Raw genomic sequence first — 22,050 nt, 5'->3', positions numbered from 1 at the left:
CAGTTGGAGTTCTCATTTTGATAAGTAAATCAGACTACAGATAAAAATAGAGAGACAAAATAAAGGAGAGAGGGAAAAAGAGGAAAAAAAGTTTCCTGTATTGGGTGGCTATTGAGTCTACTGGATTTTTTTTCAACATTTGTTGGTCGAGGTGGTGGGGAGCATTGAGAATAAATAATTAATCTATAGTAAAGTTTTCATTTTGACTGTGGCAATTCGTCCTATAAGTGTGAGTGGGAGTTCTGGGTGATATTACCTGTAGCAGTTAGTATGGATGGGATTATTGATTTCTCTTCTCTTCTCTCGTAGAAGATTTACTAGATATATTACCTACTTTGTTACTATATTGAAAATTTGTTGAATAAAGAACTGTGACGGTGAAATTTTTGGAGGTTAGTTCATTTCCAGAAAGGATGTCCACTCTCTTTTGATTAGTCAATTGAAATCGGTGATGTGTTGTATTGAAATGCCATCTTGTAGGGGGTTTAATCTGTGTTTGGGAGTTAAGTGACAGGGAGACTGGAGCATGGTCACTGATTATGATTGGATGGATTTTGATTGCTTACAAGAAAGAGGTCAATTCTGGAGTGAGATTGGTGGAAGGAGGAAAAATATGAATATTCTCTTACTGATGGGTTTCTCATTCCCTAACTATTGCCAAGTCCAAAATCACCCATGTACTGTTTAATTATTGTAGAGGAATGCCAGTTTCTTAAATTACTTGAGCGGTCGATTGTGGGGTTGATGACAGTATTGAAATCTCAAGCTATTACAATATTAAAACATTTCCCTTACAAAGGAAATTTACTGACAGCGTTCCTTTATGCTGCACTAGAAACATGTTACTTACTGGTTTCAGTCTCTCTTTGTCTATAGAAGATCATAGATCTGCATTGATGCTTTTGGTGACAGGATATATCGAGGAGGCTTGCATCATTCCCTGTCCATCTGACTGCAAACTAAGTGAATGGTCCAACTGGTCACGCTGCAGCAAGTCCTGTGGGAGTGGTGTCAAAGTTCGCTCCAAGTGGCTCAGAGAAAAGCCCTATAACGGTGGGAGACCATGTCCTAAACTGGACCATGTCAATCAGGTGAGACAGATTTCACTTTAAATTCTGTGGGAATGGACAAGATTCTTTTATTACAATGTAACTTGCTACTATGTTTATTTTCATTTAATTCCTGACTACAATATTTGGAATGACCTTTGTTGTGTTGTTCCTTTCTCTTTGTGGTGAATGGATTCCATCAACAGGCTCAGGTAACTACCCTGATTTTTGATTGTTGAAATAGAATTTCCTAGTATTGGTCCAGGACCTTGTTTTTAGGTCCTTTTCATATTGGTTCATATAGGTTTTTCATATTGTTATGGATAAGATCAAATAAATAAAAGTGTAATTTAGAATGTATCATTGTTATTTTATGTTTAAGTTCCAGAGCTGAAGGATTAATTTAAATTTAGTTTACATATCTTTTGTTGTTAAACCACACACTTCCCCTATGAAATCATACAGGTAATTGTGGTGTCTGTATGTTTCAGGTGTATGAGGTGGTGCCTTGCCTCAGTGACTGTGGACAGTATGTCTGGATGGCAGAGCCCTGGAGTGTATGGAAGGTCAGTCATGTGGACCTGAAGGACAACTGTGGTGAAGGTGTTCAGACTAGGAAAGTCAGGTGAGATGATCCAAACCATGTCTGCACACCCTGTCTGTCTGCGTTCCTGTCTGTATTTGTATTTGTGTCCTCGTGGATGAACCAAACTCCAGCTAAAAGCTCCACATTATCCAATGACATCCCAAAAGCCTCGACATGTTCTTAGTCTGCTCATTTTATCAAAGATGCTTAGGTAGCTGATTTGTGTGAACTTAGGATAGACAAGTATCCCAACATACACTTTGCACCATCCAGAAACAATGACAGAGAACAGCGCACCATTGTTATAATTTCAACTCTTACTTTTTTACATTTATTAAGGTGGGAAGTCAAATGATTTATGGTCAGTCTATCAATAATCAATCCTATTACAACAGTCTGAACAGTTCCTTTCGGTAATGCACTGGGGGTAATGATGTTTCCATAGCCTTAAAAAAAGGAGATATAATTCATTTTGGAATTGGATATAATTTCTCCTGGTGTTTCAGTAACACTGTTAACATATTTTGGAAACATAGCTCACATAGTAATTTGTTACCTCTTCATGAGGAGATACTCAATGATTTAACTGCTTCTATTGATCGCCACTCAATCATCAAAATGAAGATGGATGTAATGTCTGTCACTGATTGCTGTGTGTTGTAGAAATACACTAACTCTTGAACCCCTTTGTGTCCAGGTGTATGCTGAACACTATAGATGGACCCTCTGAGCAAGTAGAGGACTACCTGTGTGACCCAGAGGAGATGCCCCTCGGAGCCCGCAACAGCCAGCTGCCCTGCCCTGAGGACTGTGTGTTATCAGACTGGGGACCCTGGAGCCCATGTCCACTGGTAAGAATGGTTTATTACTTTCTCTGCCACTGTGCTATTTGTCTATGCAGTGCTCTCTGTTTACATAAATAGTTTTCCTATTTCAAGTAAATAGTTTTCACACTGTCACTGTCAACGTGTTTTTTTTTGTTGTTGTTTTTGTTTTTTGTTTTTGGTATTTTTGCCTTTATTAAATAGTGGATAGTTGAAGGGTGACAAGAAACAAGGAGAGAAAGAGGGTGACTGTTGAAATTGAAGCAGGAACATAGCAATGGCAGAATGTGGAGTGTCTTAACCACTGGGTCATTTGTATCAAACTGATGCAAGTTGTATATTCAGTTTACTAGGTAGCTAAGAAATGCTGACTGTTGGTAATGGCAAAATAAATCCTGCAACTACTTGTTTGGCTGAAATTCAATAAGTTTGTGGCAAAATTAGAATTTTGTTATCCATTTACTTTACCATTTCACTTCATTTTACTTTACTTTTTACAACTCTTCCATATCATCAAAATGTTGCCAACACATGCCTTTGTCATTGAACCACCATTGGAGTCTCTGAAGTAGTACTGAAATACCTCTTGGAGACCCTGCTTCAAAGTAGATTCTAACCCTTGCTCTCCTCTCCTCAGTACCTGCTGAAATTCTCTAATCTTTCTCAGTATTTCATGGGGAAAAGTAATAAAGAGGTACCACTGAAGTGCTAGATGTCACCACTGATCTGTGATTCCATTGAATTTAGATCCAGGAAGTCCACAGTTTATTTGTTTCAATCAAACTGTATTAACTTTGATTTGATTTTGAATGACTCGGTTACTCAAGTATCGTCTCGTCCAGAGCCTTTGTCTCCACCCTCTGGCAGTGAGAGTAATTACAATCTGTGTTTGTCACTGTCGATCACCAAGTTTCTATTTTAGCTGGAGCAGCAGAAAGTTTTCTTGGACACTTCCTAGGTTCTTCAATCATAAGCTCCACCATACCATGCTGTAGCCTAGTCTGTCTCCATTGCTACAGTTACTCACCTCTTTACCTCTGGCCGGCCACCAGATTTGAAACTCTTTTATACTGTGAAAAACAGAAATATTTACCTACTGCAGATAGGTGATAACTGATGTGGATCAATTCAATCAAAAAGCAATCTAAAATAATAACACAATAGTCTTGATCATAATATATTTTTGTTAATACCAGTATTTAAACAGGCTATTTTACAGAGCTATGGACTACTGGTACCAGATGCTTCATCTTAACAGCATAGTGCATTCATTTTGATAATCAGTTTGGACACAAATTGAAAGTCTTCTCATCAATTCTGCTGCTGTTGGAGCTGATTTCAGCTCTTTTCTGGGGCAGGTGAGGACAGTCAGATTAAGTAAAAAGTAAAACCAAGATTAACCAATAGTGAACAAGTTTAACTTCCATGGCTTCATCTCTCCTAGCACTCAAAACCACAGTTTATTTATAGAAACAATCTTGTTCTCAATCAGATCTTCATCAGTTTTGCCCTGTTCTGTGGAGTGGACTCAGTGTGCAAGTGTTACTCTTTTAAATGAAATGCTTCAAACTCCACAGCTGCATGAGCAGGCACAGAACAGAAAATACACTAATGTAAATATCATGAAATGTCTTTAATTTTACAGGTGATAAGGACATTCATAAAGGCACTTTACTATTCATTATGCACATTATTGTAACAGAATGAATAAGTCAGGATTATTTCCCATGCCTCTCAGCCATGTAGTGGGAACAGTACCCGGGAGAGGAGTGCTTACCCCCTTCGTAAGCCTGGAGAGGAGAAGGAGTGTCCTCCGTCTACAGAGACAGAGGCCTGCAAACTCAACAGCAACTGCTTCCACTACTCCTATAACATCACTGGTGAGACTCAAACAGCAAGATCAGCTGCTTGAAATTCTGATGCAGAATGAGTGACAGTAAATGGTTAGGGTTACACTGATGTTTTGCTGATGAAACACCACCCTGCAGATTGGAGTACCTGTCAGCTGAGTGACAGAGCAGTTTGTGGAAATGGCATCAAAACCCGCATGTTGGACTGTGTACGTAGCGACGGCAAATCTGTTGACCTCAGGTTCTGCAAAGAGGTGAGTTGTGTGTCACTTCCATTTTCAAATCTTTTTTAATGTTTTTGAATGAAACACAGAGTCAGTGAAACCTAATGGCATTGTGTTGCAGCTGGGCCTGGAGAGGAAGTGGCAGATGAATGCTTCTTGTGTAGTGGAGTGCCCAGTCAACTGCCAGCTGTCTGAATGGTCACCATGGTCTGAGTGCACTCACACCTGTGGGCTGGCAGGTATGTCTGTAGCTCTGTTTTTATGAGTCTGTGAAAGTATACCCTGAGATTAAGGTATATTATGAACCCTGCTGTACCTTTCAAACCCTGGTCTAAACCATATAACTGCACGTTTATCAGCTGAAAATGTGGGTCTCACTTCAGTTTTTCCTTCCTCTCCAACAACTCTTCTCTGTACAGTATGACAGATGAGGGTAAAGTTCAATTACAGTCTTGGCTAGTACTCAACTATATCTACTGTTTTTTTGTTTTTTTTTTACCTGTCAGGCCACTGGAGAATAACTTTTAAATCATATAATTTGCTGTCAGCAATTAGGTTAATTCAGATAGATTCAATGAGAAACACAGATAATAATATACTTTTCATGTAGTTTGATGTAACCATTCACATAATCTCTTTTATTACATTTTGAAGTTCCAGCATGGCAACCCCTTCAAACAGTTTGGATAGCATAATACACCGATACCTGAGTGATCCATTACTGCTGTAGGTCAGCAGCACTCTCAGTTGTGTGCTAAAGAAAGTCTGTCTCTCTTATGGTAATGGTGGAAACCAGAAACCCTTTCTTTTACGATGTGAGGAATGATGGTGTTAGAGTCTAAACCAAATAAGGGAGAGATAATAATGTCCTCCTGTGTAATTCCAGAGGATCAGGCCATTGATTGGCGGTCCATTACGAGTGTGTGCTAAGGGGCTCAGGGAGCACTCGGCTCTCCATGAGTCCTTGAAAAGAGCAGCAGCCAGAAGCAACAAGAGTAAATAATACATTTACATGAAACCAATACAGACTTTAACTATTGTGGTAACCTTAATCTGTCCCCAGGCAAGAAGGATTTTTTCCTTTTACGGAGAAACAGCAGGTAGACCATGAAAAGAGAGGGCCTCCTTGCTTTCCCCCCTGTGTTTCTTTTTATCTCCAGGCTGGCCGCGAGGACATACTTCCCTGGAGGGGCTAATTTCTGTTCCTGAGCCAGGAATAGCAATGAGCTGGATTTGTTATTTCAAGCAAATGAACATACCTAGAAGCAGCAAGGTGCTGTTATCAATCAGGCAGTGTAAAAACACTGCTATTTTCCTGGGTGTGTCAATCTGTGTGCCTAGATGATCATGGTATTGTGTGTTCTCCAGCCAAACATCAATAGAGACAGCTGGCACAGGCCTTCTTTCACCCAGCAGCCCTCCCTGCCACCCACTGCTCAACACCAAACTCTGCCACTGCCGCCAGCAGGGAGACCACTGAAGCATGGAAATCATAGTGGGGAGTGATGACTGGTTTCTTTGGGAATAAGGTGCTAGTATATTTTTCAAAGAAACCAGTGAACAAAGCAGCACTCAGACATGATGTCAGAGATGGTAAACTGTCTAGAATATTGGGAGTCAGTAGAGGTTTGTGCAGGAAAGTAGTAACCCTTGTTATTTTATGGTTCCACTTTATTTATTGGATTAGATGGATCAAATGACCATGTATAATGTGAAAGGGACTCTGGTTCATTGTTTTGTTTTTACAGCACATTTACAATATGGATCAGTGTCACTGTTCACATGAAGCTCATTTCCAGATGATAAACCCATTATACACTGTGAAGGAAATCTTGTGAAGCCAGTTGCAGAAGTTTGCAGGAGACCTCAAGATGTCTTAAGCAGAGGCATTTATTGAAGCTTGATGCATCAAGGAGAGATTCAATTGCAATTCAATTCAATTCAGTTTTATTTATATAGTGCCAAATCACAACAAAAGTCATCTCAAGGCACTTTTCATATGGAGCAGGTCTAGGTTGTACTCTTTATGGTCCAGACCTCATTATTATAATTAAAGAGAGAGACCCAACAGATTCCACTATGAGCAAGCACTAGGCGACAGTGGCAAGGAAAAACTTCCTTTTAAGAGACAGAAACCTTGAGCAGAACAATTCAGACTCTACAGCTCCAGAGGCAAAAATACCTAGAGAAAGTGACAGAAGAGGAGAGAGAGACACAAGAGCACAAGACTATAAGCAAGGGAAGATATTGGGTTAGTAATATGTATTTATGGGATATGAATCAACACTGAGAGAGAGAGAGGGAGAGAGAGAAGCTCATTGCATCATGGGAAATCCCCTGGCAGTCTAGCAGCATAACTGAGGGACTGGTCAAGCGAGCCTGAGCCAACCGTAACTATGAGCTTTATCAAAAAAGAAAGCCCACTCTTAAAGGTACAGAGGGTGTCTGCCTCCTGGACCCAGACTGGGAGAAGGTTCCACAGTAGAGGGGCTTGATAGCTGAAGGCTCTTCCTCCCATTCTACCCCTGGAAACTCTGGGAACCACCAGTAAACCAGCATTCTGGGAGCGTAATGTTCTGGTGGGATTGTAGAGAACTATAAGGTCTTTTTATATAGAATGGAGTTTGACCATTAAAGGCTTTGTGGGTGAGGAGGAGGATTTTGACTGGAGAGCCAATGTAGAGAGGCTAACACAGGAGAAATATGGTCTCTGTTTCTAGTTCCTGTCAGTAATTGTGCTGCAGCATTTTGGATCAACTGCAGAGTCTGTAGAGACTTGTTGGGGCAGCCTGATAATAATGAATTACAATAGTCCAGGCTGGAAGAAACAAATGCATGGACTAGTTTTTCTGCATCTTTTTGAGACAAAAAATGTCTGATTTTGGTGATATTGCGCAGGTGAAAGAAGGCAGTCCTAGAAGTTTGTTTTATGTGGACGTTAAAGGATATATCCTGATCAAAGATAACTCCAAGGTTCTTTACAGTGGAGCTGGAGGCCAGGGCAATGCCATGTAATGTAACTACATCATTGGATTGATTGGTTTCATTGGGTTTCATTGATAAATATAGTTGTGTATAATCAGCATCAGCAAATTTTTTAATCAAGTCCTCACCTTTTTATCTTAGCTTTGCAACACTGTAGAAAATTCAGATTTCCATCAAATTACTTGTAAGCATTTGATCAATAAAATGGTTTGCTTTACAAAATGGTCAGACAATTATTTCATATAGTTTCAAACATTAGAGGATTGTGTGGCAAGGTTAGCCTGGAATGTGACGTAATTTACAAGCAGAGTTCTGGTGCAGAGAAAGATAAAGTGGTGGAGGTGAAGACCCTGGTAAGGTCTGCTGATTTGAGAGAGTCCCATCTGCATAGCTCTTTTTCAGGTTACTTTGTTTATAAAGTAACAGTTGAATGTTTAATGCAAAAACAAAGTTTGTTGCACAGAGTGCAGTTCTCGGAACACATTCATGTCTTTTTCTATGAATTGTGTGATATTTTGATCATAGGTGCCAGGCTGATGTCAGGCTGATGCCAGATGTCGCTACTGTCGCTAAGTACTAAACTCGATATGAACTCTGAGAATTCAGATAACAAGTCAGAGTATGGGTCAGGAGGGTGGTAAACTATGACAGAATTGGCTTTAGTGTTTTCCACTTTGGGTGAGCCAAGCTAAGAACAAGGCTTTCAAATGAATTATAATTGAGTTTAGGTTTAGTGTTAATTAATAGACTGGAATCAAAAATTGCTGCAATTCCACTTTCTCGGCCGGATGTGAGTATTAATATGACTGGGGGTGGATTCATTCAGGCTAACACATTCAGTCAGACAACATAAATCTAGATGGAAATCTGAAATCAAATAATTTACTAGTACAGGTTTAGATGAGAGAGCTCTGATATTAAGTAATCCACATTTAACTCTTTTATTTTGCTGTAAATTTGAATTGGCTGTGTTATTTTTATGATATTATTGTGGCTAACAGAGGCACAGAGAAGCTTGTCGGACTGCAGCTCTGTCTCCTGGCCTGAACTCTGGATTGTCAGGACTTTGGCTTCCTAATAAACTAATTTCTAGATATGAGAGATGCTCCATCTAAAGTGGGATGAATGCCGTCTCTCCTAATCAGACCAGGTCTCCCCCAGTAGCTCTTCCACCGATCTACAAAGCCCACATCGTTTTCTAGACATCACCTCGACAGCCAGCGTTTGAGTGACGACGTGGCTATACATGTCATCACTGGTCAGATTGGGCATCCGACCAGAGAATACTACAGTGTCTGACAATGGTTCGCAGGCTTCAGTTATGCCTCTTTCCAGCCACCTGCTGTCACTCACAGCAGGGAGACGACGGAGGCGATCGGCTCGTCGTCTGCGGTACATTATCCAGATGTACATCAATTCTGGATTTCCCTCAGAAGTATTAACGCACAATCAAGTATATTTCAGATTCAATCAGACTGCTAAGATTGGGGGAAAGTAAGAAGAAAGAACGAAAAGAAAAAGGTCTCTTTCATTAAAATCAGTTATTATTATATTGCTTATAAGAAGGCCTGTCATTGTACGCAGTCTGACGGAACGCAGTGCATTGTGGGGCGGTTGAGTATATCGAGTAAGCTCATGGTGCATACTCTGAAATTCTTGCCGATTTAGTATATATCCGGGCATTCTCGCGTACACAAAATTCGCATGCTATGCAGTGTGAACACACTACATACTAACTTTGACGTCAGACTTAGTATGAATAGTACGTTAGTATGCGGTTGACTTTGCAGACTCCATATTAACTTTAGTGACGTTAGATCCGGCATAGTCGTGCCGACGTGAATAACGATTATACCGTAATTACGCTTATCTTTGGTCAACAGCTTTAAATGCGATTCTTTGTCACCTGCTCTGGGCCCCAGGGTTACATTATGGTCGCTGGAGTCGCTATCTTCATGTACCGCAAAATGGAGTCGCCAATAACCAGAGTTGGCTTCTCAGCGGGTGTGTCGCTAAGCGGGGAGTACCTGTTTGTAACGTGGACTGGGTGGTGGTCGCCAGTGGGCTTTGGCCTACGGCTACGCCTGTTCTTACGAAGTCACCCAGCCAGCCTGCTTTCCCGGCTTTTCGGGAACTACCGGGGGAAGGCTAACAGGAGATATGCTAGGTTGGTCCGCACCGACTACTGGGGACTGTTTAGCATTAGCATTGCTGAATTTGATTCAGTGGTGCGGAGCTGGGTCTCTAATTTGCTAAGCCTCGCCTCGAGCCCAGCAACATTTATTACACATACCATTTTCACTAAATGAGGCAGATGAGTAACTAAACATCTGACACGCAGAGTAAGAGAGCAGGAGAGGGAGGAGGAGAATGAGAGGTCATGGCTAGTTATTAGGCTAAAGTAGCTAGTGTAGATTAGCGTGAAACGTTGGTGTGATAGTAGCGAAAAGCTCGCAACAGAAGAAAAACGGGCTATGAGTGATTTAGCAACCACTGATTACATTAAATGTGCAAGTTGGTGATTAAGACATGGATATGGTGTTGGTAAAAGAAAATTATCTAAGCTGAGACAGACAGCGACTCTCAAACACTGGCAACCGGAAAAGACACGATACGATACACTTACCGCAGTACGTAAGCACTTAAGATGAGCAGTACAAGTGTATCGCCACCCAATTCTGAAGACTATCTCTGGCACAACGTCAATTAAAGAGTCAATTATAATTTTACTCCTGAGTGACTCATGAATTTTGCTTATTCTGAATACAATAATAATTAGTAAGTAATAATTAGAACATGCAACAAGTCCAAGTTAAATCACTCACAGGTACAGCTTAATGTCAGATCTGTTCTCATAAGTTCTTGGTTCTTGGGTAAGGCCTGTTACATAGTTACACAGGATTGTGGAGATTCCCTGTGTGGTTTATGCACACTGATTAGTTTGCTGGAAGATGAACTGGCAGTGGGCAAGATCTGCTGCTGGGGAAACTTCACACAGGCATGTGCTGCTGAGAGTATTCAGCATTAAGAGGAATGTTGCCTCATAATAACAACACAATACATGCATTTGAGGAATAGGATCCAAAATAATATTTTGGAGGTAGATAAAACTGATTTCCATTTATTGTCTTCATTCAAAACTACAATAACAGACAAATTCTGAATCTGAACTAATTCTGATATGGTTCACAAAATGTCCTTTTAATTGTACAAAGTTGTGTGATTTTTTTAGAAATAGTTTTATTTTGTGTCACTTGTGAAATATTACTCCTCGATGGAGTATTTGTTTTAGGTGGTATGATGAGCAAAAACCACATGCATTCCCTTTGAGACAGCAGCTAATTACCAGTTTTCTCACATCTCTCCTGGGGCTCTTTATTAAAATGCAGAAAGAATTTGGTAACGGGCACTCTCACCCTGCTCCTGACTCATACCCCCAACCTTGGAAAACTACTTTAACACAACAAAGAAATATGAATATTCAAAGTGGCTACAGGGAGTATGATGAAGCTCCCAAACTGAAACATAGATTAAGTCAGCTGAAAGAAAACTTCTAAATGCTTAACTATGACTAAGAGGGGGGAATTCAGTCTTTATTTTCTGATAAATTAAGTCACTTGAGAAATGAGTTTAGATGTAGCATAGAAATGGTCTAATCCCTTATGCTTTTCTAATCTGAAAACAAACTTAAATTCTGTCTATTCAGTTTATGTTTAAAAACCAAAATATAAGTAGATTAGCTGATTTTTTGTGTTGCTGGCTACCATTTTCCACTATCAGCAGGAGAAACAAGAATTCCAATGAAGTTTTTTGTGCTCCTTCTTTACAAATATTAGCCTGCTACATTAAGATACATTTTGACCGCACGCACTCAATCTGTAAGACTGGGCAAACAGGTGCAACAACTAGCAGCATGGTGTGATGACTTGTGTGGATGTCCGCAGGTCAGGTTATCACCACACACATACACCACTCTATGTCAATGGCGAGGCAGTGGAGAGAGTGGCTAGTGTTAAATTTCTAGGCCTAGATTGACAGAGGGCCTGAGCTGGGCCGCCAACACTGAGGCTGTGCTCGGGAAGGTCCTACAACACCTCTACGTCCTGAGGAAACTCAGGAGAGCCAACTTGCTCCAGAAACTCCTGGTTAGCCTGTCAGTGTGGTTCAGCAGCACCAAGGCAGAGCAGCACTCTGCAGAACGTCATCAAGATAGCTGGGAAAATCATAGGGACACAGCTCCTGGACATTATCTCCATCTACTCCTCCCACTGTCTCTATCGATCCCTCAGGATCATCAATGATCCATCACATCCAGCACACCACCTCTTTGACCTCCTTCCCTCGGGAAGGCACTACAGGTCACTGAGATCCAGTACCACCAGGATGGCCAACAGCTTCTTCCCACAGGCAGTCAGACTGGTGAACAAAACCTCCCCACTACCTCTCCCCTGGCCCCTCCCCTCCCACAGTAAAACATTTACAATACTACTAATAATAACATACAATTTCCCATGATCACCTTGCATATTGTGTATGCCATTTCTGCCTCCCATATTCTGTTGCATACTGTGTATGTCACTTGTCTGCCTCACCTTTGCCCCAAGCTGCTGCTCCTGCACATATGTTATATTACTTACTGTTACTTACTTTTAATTATTTTTAATTACACTTAAAAATATTTAAAATTTGATTTATTTTTATTTCTCTTATTCAAAAAATGTGGACTTTACTGCACTACACTGCCTTGAAGCTGCCTTGCTGTCTCGTTGTCATGCACACTGTCCAATAACAATAACAATAACAATAAAGTTCTTGACTTGGCTCTTGACTTGAAATGAAATCATGGTTCAAAAGTTCACACTCTTCTTACTATTCTCAGACCATCATCTTGATCTTAAGTAAGCTTGGATTTATGGGGTGTTCAAAGTTCAGAATTCCAGTTCACCTCTTTTTAAAAAAAAATCTGCTGTTCTGCAGGCAAGCTGTGGAGGAGACGGACAGTGATCCAGGCTCCTCAGGGTGACGGGAGACCATGTCCATCCCAGATGCAGCAGTGGAAGCCTTGTCTAGTGAAACCTTGCTACAGATGGAGATACAGCACCTGGTCTGAGTGCAGGTCTGAGGTCAGTCAGGATTTGTAACTATAAGCTTGCATTGCTGTGTGCCCAATTTTTTATTTTATTTTTTCTACTTTTCCTTCTGTTTATACTGCCACTACAGTGCACCAAAGTCAGTCAATTTCAAATTGTAGGCATTTTCAGACCAAACAGTCCTGAGGACTACCTGAGAGGAACTGCTAATTGCGGAGCTCCACCAAGAACTACATAACATCAAGAGCTTTTTACTGTCTGCACTCCCACTGCTTATAGGAACACTGAAGTGACATAAGCCAGCCAGTAGTTGGTATGGCAACTGCAAGATTGCATTGTATTTCCCCTTTATGCCTAATTTCCACACAGTTTTGATTTGTGTCCATAATTCCATATAAGAGTTTTTGCCCTCTAGTCTTATGGCAGTGAGGAGGATAGTTATGTTAAATATTTTGTTAAAAGTCATATGACACACTGTTTATGTGCCCTGTATAAGTTAAACAGTTATAGCATGCAACCCAAGTTAGTTAAATATGCTGTCAAAAAGTTATTTGTTCAATTTGTTTTTTATGCTAACTTCCTGTGGCACATTGCATAACGTCTGTTTGTAATTCACAGCAAAATAAAAAAAAAAATCTGTGTATTTGAGGCAAATTTTGGACCAAAACACCCAACCAAAAAACAAAAAACAAAAAAAAAAAACCTAAACAAAAACAGAAGGAGTTTTGCACACATATCAGAGATCATCACCATAGGAATGAATGGACTTCTGGTTGGCTTGCATACGTACACAGAGCTATGTGGACATGAAACATTATCTCACCAAAGCCATGTCCATGTCTGGTTCCATTTTTTTTACATGTTACGAGCTATACTGAGCTGTTGTTTACACATTTTAACCTTAACGTTTTCACTGATTTTTAAAAATGCCGGTTGCCAGTGCTGCATTGACTACTGTTGGAGCAATCAGTATACATTTATGTCTGAACCAATCACAGTGCACTTATGTCACTTCAAGTTCCTCTAATATTGGGAGAGGACTTACTCTGAAGTAGCTAAAAAAGTTTTTAAAAAAGCATTCAAAGAATTATGATTGTCTTGCAGTGTGGACACAATAAAAAAGGGGAAGGTTCTCCATCTGTTCTTAGAGCTATAAAAATGTGCCCATCACCAACTGTTTCAGTTTTTTGAGTTTTTTTTAACTTTCAAAATCCCATGTTCACTGGACCCAGCTACAGTTTTATAATAACATACCATAAAACTATGTAATAGTAGGGCAGTCATGCCTTAAGGTTAGAGAAGCAAGCTTAAAGGTCACTGGTTCAATCTCCTGACAAGCATAATTAAATCTGGGTCTGAAAAGTAGAAAAGCAGTGCTCACCCCTGCCTCATCAATCAGTCAATAGCATCTCATCTGCAGCAAACAAACAAAAAAAAACCCCAGTTACCAAGAGCTATGAAAAATGTCTTAAAATCTTTTAAGTCCTAACAGTGGTTTTGTAAACAGCCAGCTAGCCCTTCATAACTGAATGTGTGTGTTTGACTTATACATATCTCTGTTTTCCCTTCTATCAGGGGGCAAAGTGTGGGGAAGGCCTGCGCTTCAGGAACGTGTCATGTTTTGTGTCAGATGGTTCAGGTCAGCAGGACAGCAGCCTGGTGGATGATGAATTATGTGGAGACCTGGAGCCCTCAGTGGATGGAGATACACACATTGTTCTTCAGGAACAATGTACTGTACCCTGCCCAGGTAGGTTAGTTAGTGACTGGGTTGGTAAGCTTAAATTTACAGGTGTGAGCTAGTTTATTAATTTATTAGTTGACTGACAGAACAATAATAACTGATAGAGATGATGGCCAAAACTATGAAAGCAAGACCCAAGTTGTACTAAATCAGAATTGCCCTTTAAGTTCAATCTGTTATGAACAGGTCTCTGGTTTATCTTGGTCTGTGGGTCTAGCTTCACTGGCTACATGTCTATGGTTTGTATAAAAGTAATGCTTGATGTCATGCAACCTGGGAACCTGTGCACACATACAGTATACTGTAGTTTCAGTTAGCCAATAAACACAGAGAAACCACTGTTTTAATTTACAGTGTTCAAAATCTGCTCTGATTATCATATTCAAGTATATGCCAATGGCACAGTGACTTTTTACACCATTAACATTTCACATATTCAGTGTACATTACAGACTGATTATGATGTTGTTCAAAAATGGTTTTCCTTTTATAAAATTCAATAAATAGGAAGAAATCTTATAGTATGCTGCTAGCACTTGATCTGATCTTTTAAATTTGACCAGTAATTGGTCAGTTAGTTTCCTAGATGGGACACCATTATTACCATTAATATTTTGGTAGGCCTATTCCCGAATACAGACTGAAAATATCTACTAAGATTTATAAAGTTTGGACAAATCATTAATGAGTTATAGCTGATCTCCTGCTAAGCCCCACTCTTGGTGACGTTTTTTTGATTGATAGTAGCCATGTTTTTGGACCAGTCTTGCTTATTTACAACTGAATGCGTCTCCTGTCCTGTGAAACGAACATCAGCTTAGCAGTGTGGCTATTCAATAACCTAACTATGAGCAGACATCGTAACAGTAAAGCTCAGTGAATACATGAAACCAAATCCATATATATATATATATAGACATTTTTCAGCACACACACAGAAGGGGCAGCTTGTGTACTATGAGGAGATATTTCCTCAATGTGAATAAAAGTGTATTAGATTGTAATTGCTAACCCTACCTTTAATGTCACCATGGAGAGAGAGGCATGCTGTCTTTTTCAAATCCAGTGAGCTGCAGGCTCGCATGGCATCCTGGATGGATACAAGCTGGTCTTGCTGCCGGGGTCTGTGTTGCTGAGAAGTCAGCTGTACTGGCTATGGTGTCACTGAGGAGATCACTGGTCACCCTTTTTTCTCCTGATACTAAATTAAACTTGTTCACTATTGGTTAATCTTAGGCAGGCTTTTGTGTTGCTGCTGGTCGCAAAAGAGTTGAGTGTAGCAGTCTGCTCCGAGCAGGCTACACAGAGGCCAGAGGGCAACCCATGCTGCAACTCCAGCAGCAGTGAGGAGAGAGATGAAGGAGCTTTCATTGACCTGGTGACATCATGGGTCATAAACTACATAGCCCTATACCAATTTTAATACATCCAAGTGGAAGCATGAGAGTGCTTGATCATCATAGTGCTGATATGAACTTATACTGTAGTGGTGATGAAAGAAATTCTCCTGCATGCAGCTGTTTCGCTACGTTGTGGTTTGCGGTGCTGACAGCATTGTTCTTGGACTTCTTCTAGCAACATCAGTATGATTTTCAAATTTCTACCTGTTCCTGTTCACTGTACACACTCAGTATTGTAGTGTTATGCAGAATTTATTCAGAGAAGCACTTGTTTAGGGGGCACCACAATCCATTTCCAGAAAACAATCATTAATTTTGATATTAATACAGTAAATCCAATCAGTCTAATCTGATCCATCTGATCATCTGATTGTAGGATTGTTGATTATACATTAAATTCTGATTAGTAACCAGTTCAATGTTAAAATTGTGCTTAATCCAAACATCTTAACCAGCTGATATTGCCTATTGATTACAACAAAAAATATGACAATACAGAGTGTGATGGCTCTAAGTTACAGCAATTGTGGCCCATCTAGGTTTTTACAATAATAAAGATCTTTATAGTGCTTACTGTTGAGTGTGGCACGCAATATAAAATTGATGTTAGCAGGTGAGAGGCCGAGGACAATGTAGGAAGCTTTTACAAAAGTGATTATGGATGTTAATTAGGCTTTAGTGTAGTTCAGTTCAAAACTGGCTGTAGTTACACCAGCTGCAGTGTGTGTACAGTATGTGTTCAAGTGTGTATGTACATGTGTATACTTAGTGCACACTGACTACTCCAGCTTGGATTGTGTGTAGGCGTAATCAGCCCATAATCAAGTTAACTGGCTTGGCCGGGGGCAAAAGGTCAAATAGGACTCAGCATGATCTAGTTCCTGCTTTTGTCCAACTTTCTAACTTCTGAAAACAAAACCATTCACACTGATGTTGACTTATTTCAGTGTGACAGAAAATGTGATTTTTTTATTAGTGTTCTTTATACAAAAAATTTACCTTTTTTGTATGGGTAGCTTCATGATTAGTTAAATGTGTAGAGATGTTTCACATCAGCCTTTCCATTACAAAGGGAGCAGTGTGACCTATTTAACAGAAAATCCTCTCTTTGCTGAGAATATCATGCTTCTGTGCAGGTTATTGTAATGAAAAATGGACTGCTGCTTTTTGTGGAAAAATGTCTAAGAAATGGTTTCATTTTGATTTTCATATCATTTTGATGTGTGTTATTGACTTTTTCCAGCCACACAACCTTCTACTGTCAATGAGCGAAGTCGACATTTTAACAGATGTACCAAGGGGGGTAGAGAATAGCGACAGAAGAACATGGCATAACACGGATTCCATGTAAAAAAATGTAAAGTGATACCAATAATACAGTAGTAGTAATGATAGTAGTGATAATTAAAGTAGTAATTGCAAAAGTAGCAATAATACTAGAATCAGTACTAGTAATTTCTCTACAGCTCCAGAGGCAGAAGCACCTGCAGAAAGTGACAGAAGAGGAGAGAGAGATGGAAGAGCACAATGCTATGGGAAAGGGAAGATATTAAGTTAGTAACATGGGATATGAATCCATACTGATGGAGAGAGAGAGAGAGAGAAGCCCAGTGCATCATGGGAAATTTCCCGGCAGTCTAGGCCTATTGCAGCATAACTAAGGGATTATTCAAGCCTGAGTCAACCCTAACTATAAGCTTTATCAAAAAGGAAAGTTTTAAGCCTACTCTTAAAGGTACAGAGGGTGTCTGCCTCCCAGACCAAAACTGGGAGAAGGTTCCACAGTAGAGGAGCCTGATAACTGAAGGCTCTGCCTCCCATTCTACTCCTGGAAACTCTGGGAACCACCAGTAAACCAGCATTCTGGGAGCGCAATGTCGCAATGATGGTGCCTGACCATTAAGGGCTTTGTAGGTGAGGAGGAGGATTTTGAATTCTATTCTGTATGTAAGGGGCAGCCTGATAATAATGAATTACACTAGTCCAGCCTGGAAGTAACAAATGCATGGACTAGTTTTTTAGCATCCTTTTGAGACTGAAAATGCCTGATTTTGGCGATGTTACACAGGTGAAAGAAGGCAGTCCTAGGACTTTGTTTTATGTGTGAGCTAAAGGACATGTCCTGGTCAAAGATAACTGGAGCTGGAAGCCATCTAATGTAACTACGTCATTAGAAAATGTATTTCTGACATGTTTGGGACCAAGTACAATAACTTTTTTGTCTGAGTTCAGTAGTAAAAAGTTGCTTGTCATCCAAGTCTTAAGGCATGCCTGAAGTTTGGCTAACCGATTGGTTTCATTAGGCTTCATCAACAGATAAAGTTTCCTGATTTGCCTCAGTTTTCAAATGTTCAGTTTGAAGTACAGTTTGTAATGAGGCTGCCAATCAATTAACCAGTCCTCACAGTTCTTGTCCCTAATTAGCTGGAAAGCTTTCCAATTCAAATGCTGAAGGTGGCTTAATTAGCTACCATTCTTTATTTGCTCACACTAGAGGGGCGCTAGAGGCCGACTGATACATTTGCTGACAGATTTGTTGGCTGATACTAGTTCATTACTGGCTTAAATCTCAGCTGATAAATTACAAGAAATTGAAGTACAGAAATGCTGCATTTTGTCCACCAGAGAGTGCCCAGTACATTTCTTGGTGCTGCAGATTTTTTGTGCTTTAGAACATTAATTATGGCCCCACTAAATGTATTCTCTTCAGAAACACAGGTATGTAACTTAAACTCCAGAACAGTGCCATTGACTCCGTGTTCTCTGTAGGAGAGTGCTACCTGAAGGACTGGACTGTTTGGAGTGCATGCCAGCTAAGCTGTGTGAGTGGGGATGACCTGGGTTTCGGCTCAGTCCAGGTTCGATCCAGAGCCGTGGTGGCCCAGGATCCAGAGAACCTGCTGCAGTGTCCAGAACAGGAGCTAGAGGCACGGCCATGCACAGGTCAGTCCGACAGAATCCTGATTGTTGTAAATTGCAGTTTTACATCAACATTGTGAATACTCTAACAAGATGTCTGAGTCTCTTTCTTTCAGAGACAGCTTGAAAGCTAACACAATTTAATCTAAATGTATTTTGTATTGGTATCTGCACTGCATCTGATCATGTACTTCCTGCAGATGGACAGTGTTTTGAATACAAGTGGAAGACTGGACCATGGAGAGGTTCATCTCGCCAAGTCTGGTGTCAGCGCTCAGATGGACTAAATGTCACAGGTAAACGCCTGTAAAATGCCTGGTAGTATGCTATGTTTAGCAGTTAAACATTACTTGCTGCCTCAGATGTAATTTCAGAGCAGTGTCACATAACCATATTCTGAAATAATGGCATGGAGGCTGGTAAACAATCGTCAGCAGAGTACTGCTTATGTGGTGCATTATGTGTTATGTGAGACAATGATACAGCAGTCACAGAGTGACACAGTGGACACTACCCACCTCCTAATCTCACAGTCACCCAGGCAGACTGACAGTCTCTCTGTTGTAGCTAATGAGTGCAAATTGAATAGGAGATGTGTGTGATAACAATTGAAGCGGCACCATGGTAACACATTTAGTTGCTATGGGTCAGTCAGATATTTAAGATGAAAATGTGACCTAAATGAGGTCAGAGCTGTCACTGCACAGCTCTGAGCATTTCTTGAAAGTAAGTTCTAGGAAACTGTGACGGAGCGGCTCCGTCACTGACGGCGGGGAGCGCACACACATGTACCGGCATACATACACGCACACACATAAAACTTCTGATCCATCCCGTTTTCCCTAGTTAACGAACTTTCCAATCAGTCAGTCATGTTCCCATTCTTGTTGAAGTAGAGCGACCAGGGGTGCACACTTGGTAGTTCTATGTCTCTTCAAACATACATTTACACATGTTACTCACCGGCGGCATATCAGTCGTTCCGGTTGCGGAGCATGAGGCGGCAAAACGGGGGCATAGCATTTGCCGCTATTATATGCCATGTTCTCGCGGGGTTTCGGGGTCATGTGACCAAGCTGATATATGTATTTCTGGTCTTCGTTTATTTTCTCTGAAATTTTCCAGTCCTGCATTGTGGATGAAAGGAACTGCATTTATAAAAACACAGTTAATTTTTGTTTAATTTAGATTTGTGTTGTGGAGCCTTTAGAGGCATTGTTAGAGGAAAAAATGTGTTTTCCTATTAATTCTGGAGCCTGGAAGGAGGGGCTATGGGTTTATAAGGGGCTGCTGTGGCCCAGGGAAGGGAGTGCTGGTTTGGTTACAGAGGAGGTAACAACCTCCTCTCATGCTTACTGAGTTACTGTAGAACTCTATTCAGCTTAACTTTTTCTTGATGTTTTTTTTTTTTTGCATTGTTTCTTTGGTTGGTACTAATTTTCGCACTGTAAAAAAATTATCACTACTTGCACTTTGGGGGGGGGCCGGCAAAATAAAGCATATAAGAGCACCATATTATCTTCTGACTACGCCTGTGAGTTTTTCCCAGGATTTTTCTTTTTTTCTTTCCCTTACCTCCACCATTTTTGGATTTTGGGGAGGTTTAAGAAAGAACCCCGTGACAGATGGTGTCAGAAGTGGGATGGCTAGTCGCAAGAAGATAACCTGCCTCCCTAGGCGGACGGGGCTGCGTTCCCAGCAGCGGGCACAGCTGAAGCAGGCAGGAGCAGCGGCAGAGGGGGCCGATCCAGCGTGGGAAAGTTTACTTTCATCAACGGAGGAGGAAGAGGATCCTAGGCCTGGCCCCTCATCTTCAGGTGCAGCAGGGGGAGAGCTACTGACCCTGATGAGAGACTTTTTGACGGGGCAACAGAGGAGGGAGGAGGGCCTCCTGGAGGAGCTTCGCAGTCTGAGGATGTCTCTCCAGCCAGCAGCCCAGCTACCACAGGTAACTCAAGCTGCTGCAGCTACAACTCCCAGTACAATGACTGCAAGTAGTCCCAGACTGGACCTGCCGACCCCAGCACCTCGCCGCCAAATCAATGTGCCACAGTCATCATCATTTAATTCAATAGACTCTGACACAGACACACAGTCAGGACTAGGACAGAGGCCCAATCCTGGACCCCTGAGGCCCATGATGGCAGAGCCAAAAATCCCTCCATATCAAATGGGTGAGGACATTGAGAACTATTTAATGCGCTTTGAACGTATTGCAAAGACATGGAAGTGGCCGGAGAGTGAGTGGGCATGCAGACTTGTTCCCTTGTTGTCAGGGAAGGCACTGGAAGCCTACACTGCAATGGATGAGGAGAGAGCCCACTGCTTTACAGATCTCAAAGCAGCACTGCTGGCCAAGTTCGACATCTCCCCTGAGACATACCGGCAGCAGTTCAGGGCATCTACTGTCCCACCTGGTGAGACGCCCACTGAGACCTACCACCGCCTTAAGGGGCTCTACCGACGCTGGATTCGACCAGAGCAGCACACCAAGGAGGAGATCGGTGAGGTGTTCATCCTGGAGCAGCTACTGCGAGTGCTTCCCAGTGAGGTGAGGACCTGGGTGAAGGAGCATGAGCCAGCTGAGGGACTTGCGGCTGCCAAGCTGGCTCTGCAATACCTCAACGCTCGTAGAGGAGGACCAGCTACCAGATCCACTGGCGCACACCATCGTTCATCACTCCAGATACCACAAGCTAGACCAATGAGAAAGGAGAGCAACCAGGGCCTTCCAGGTATTCCCAACACTGCCTCAGGCCAACGACCACCTGGTAAGGACCTTGTTTGTTTCTATTGTCAGCAGCCAGGCCATAAAGCGTCTGTATGTCCCATACGCACCCCGGCTGGAGGTGGGGCCTGCAGGAGGCCAAGAAATGGGGGTGCAGCGTTATAAAACTGTGACTGTAAATGGCCACCAAATTACTGCTCTGTTGGACACTGGCAGTTTCATGTCACTGGTAAAACGCAGTCTGGTGCCAGTGGGCAGTGTGGACTACAGCAGACAGGAAGACATTTTGTGTGTCCATGGGGATAAGCATCCCTATCCCAAAGCAGACCTAACTGTGACCATTGATGAACAGCCTTATCTGTTGACTGTTGGGGTGGTAGAGAACTTGCCGGTTGATGCCATCCTGGGGTGGGATTTACCTGTACTTGTGCATTTACTGTCCGAGGAAGAAAACAGAAAAGAAATACAAGTAGAAACAGACTCAGAGAAGGAGGGGGAAGTTAATACAAATGCTTCTTGTCCTGTGATCACTCGAGCCCTAGCGAGAGCTGGTGTCCAACCACTCCCAGACTTGGACAGCAGTCTGTGTGAGGGGGGGACCAAGGGGCCAAGAAAATCCTGCCGCCAACGCCGTTTTGAAAAGCAGCTAAG

At 41.6% G+C, this 22,050-nt stretch overlaps 1 protein-coding gene across 1 annotated transcript in view; it reads left to right on the top strand.

Annotated features, from left to right (window-relative positions):
• thsd7aa (thrombospondin, type I, domain containing 7Aa) overlaps positions 1 to 22,050 on the top strand; it is a 152,314-nt gene that overhangs the window by 113,852 nt on the left and 16,412 nt on the right. The window contains 10 exon segments of the mRNA XM_051078823.1: positions 913 to 1,091; positions 1,541 to 1,674; positions 2,333 to 2,486; positions 4,198 to 4,339; positions 4,448 to 4,563; positions 4,655 to 4,772; positions 12,496 to 12,641; positions 14,184 to 14,358; positions 18,522 to 18,695; positions 18,872 to 18,967. Coding sequence (XP_050934780.1) covers positions 913 to 1,091; positions 1,541 to 1,674; positions 2,333 to 2,486; positions 4,198 to 4,339; positions 4,448 to 4,563; positions 4,655 to 4,772; positions 12,496 to 12,641; positions 14,184 to 14,358; positions 18,522 to 18,695; positions 18,872 to 18,967 — 1,434 coding nt within the window.

This window comes from Lates calcarifer, linkage group LG3 (assembly GCF_001640805.2).
Source record: "Lates calcarifer isolate ASB-BC8 linkage group LG3, TLL_Latcal_v3, whole genome shotgun sequence".
NCBI classification, from domain to species: domain Eukaryota; kingdom Metazoa; phylum Chordata; class Actinopteri; family Centropomidae; genus Lates; species Lates calcarifer.
The sequence above is the reverse complement of the archived record's forward strand: the minus strand, read 5'-3'. Positions and strand labels throughout refer to the sequence as shown.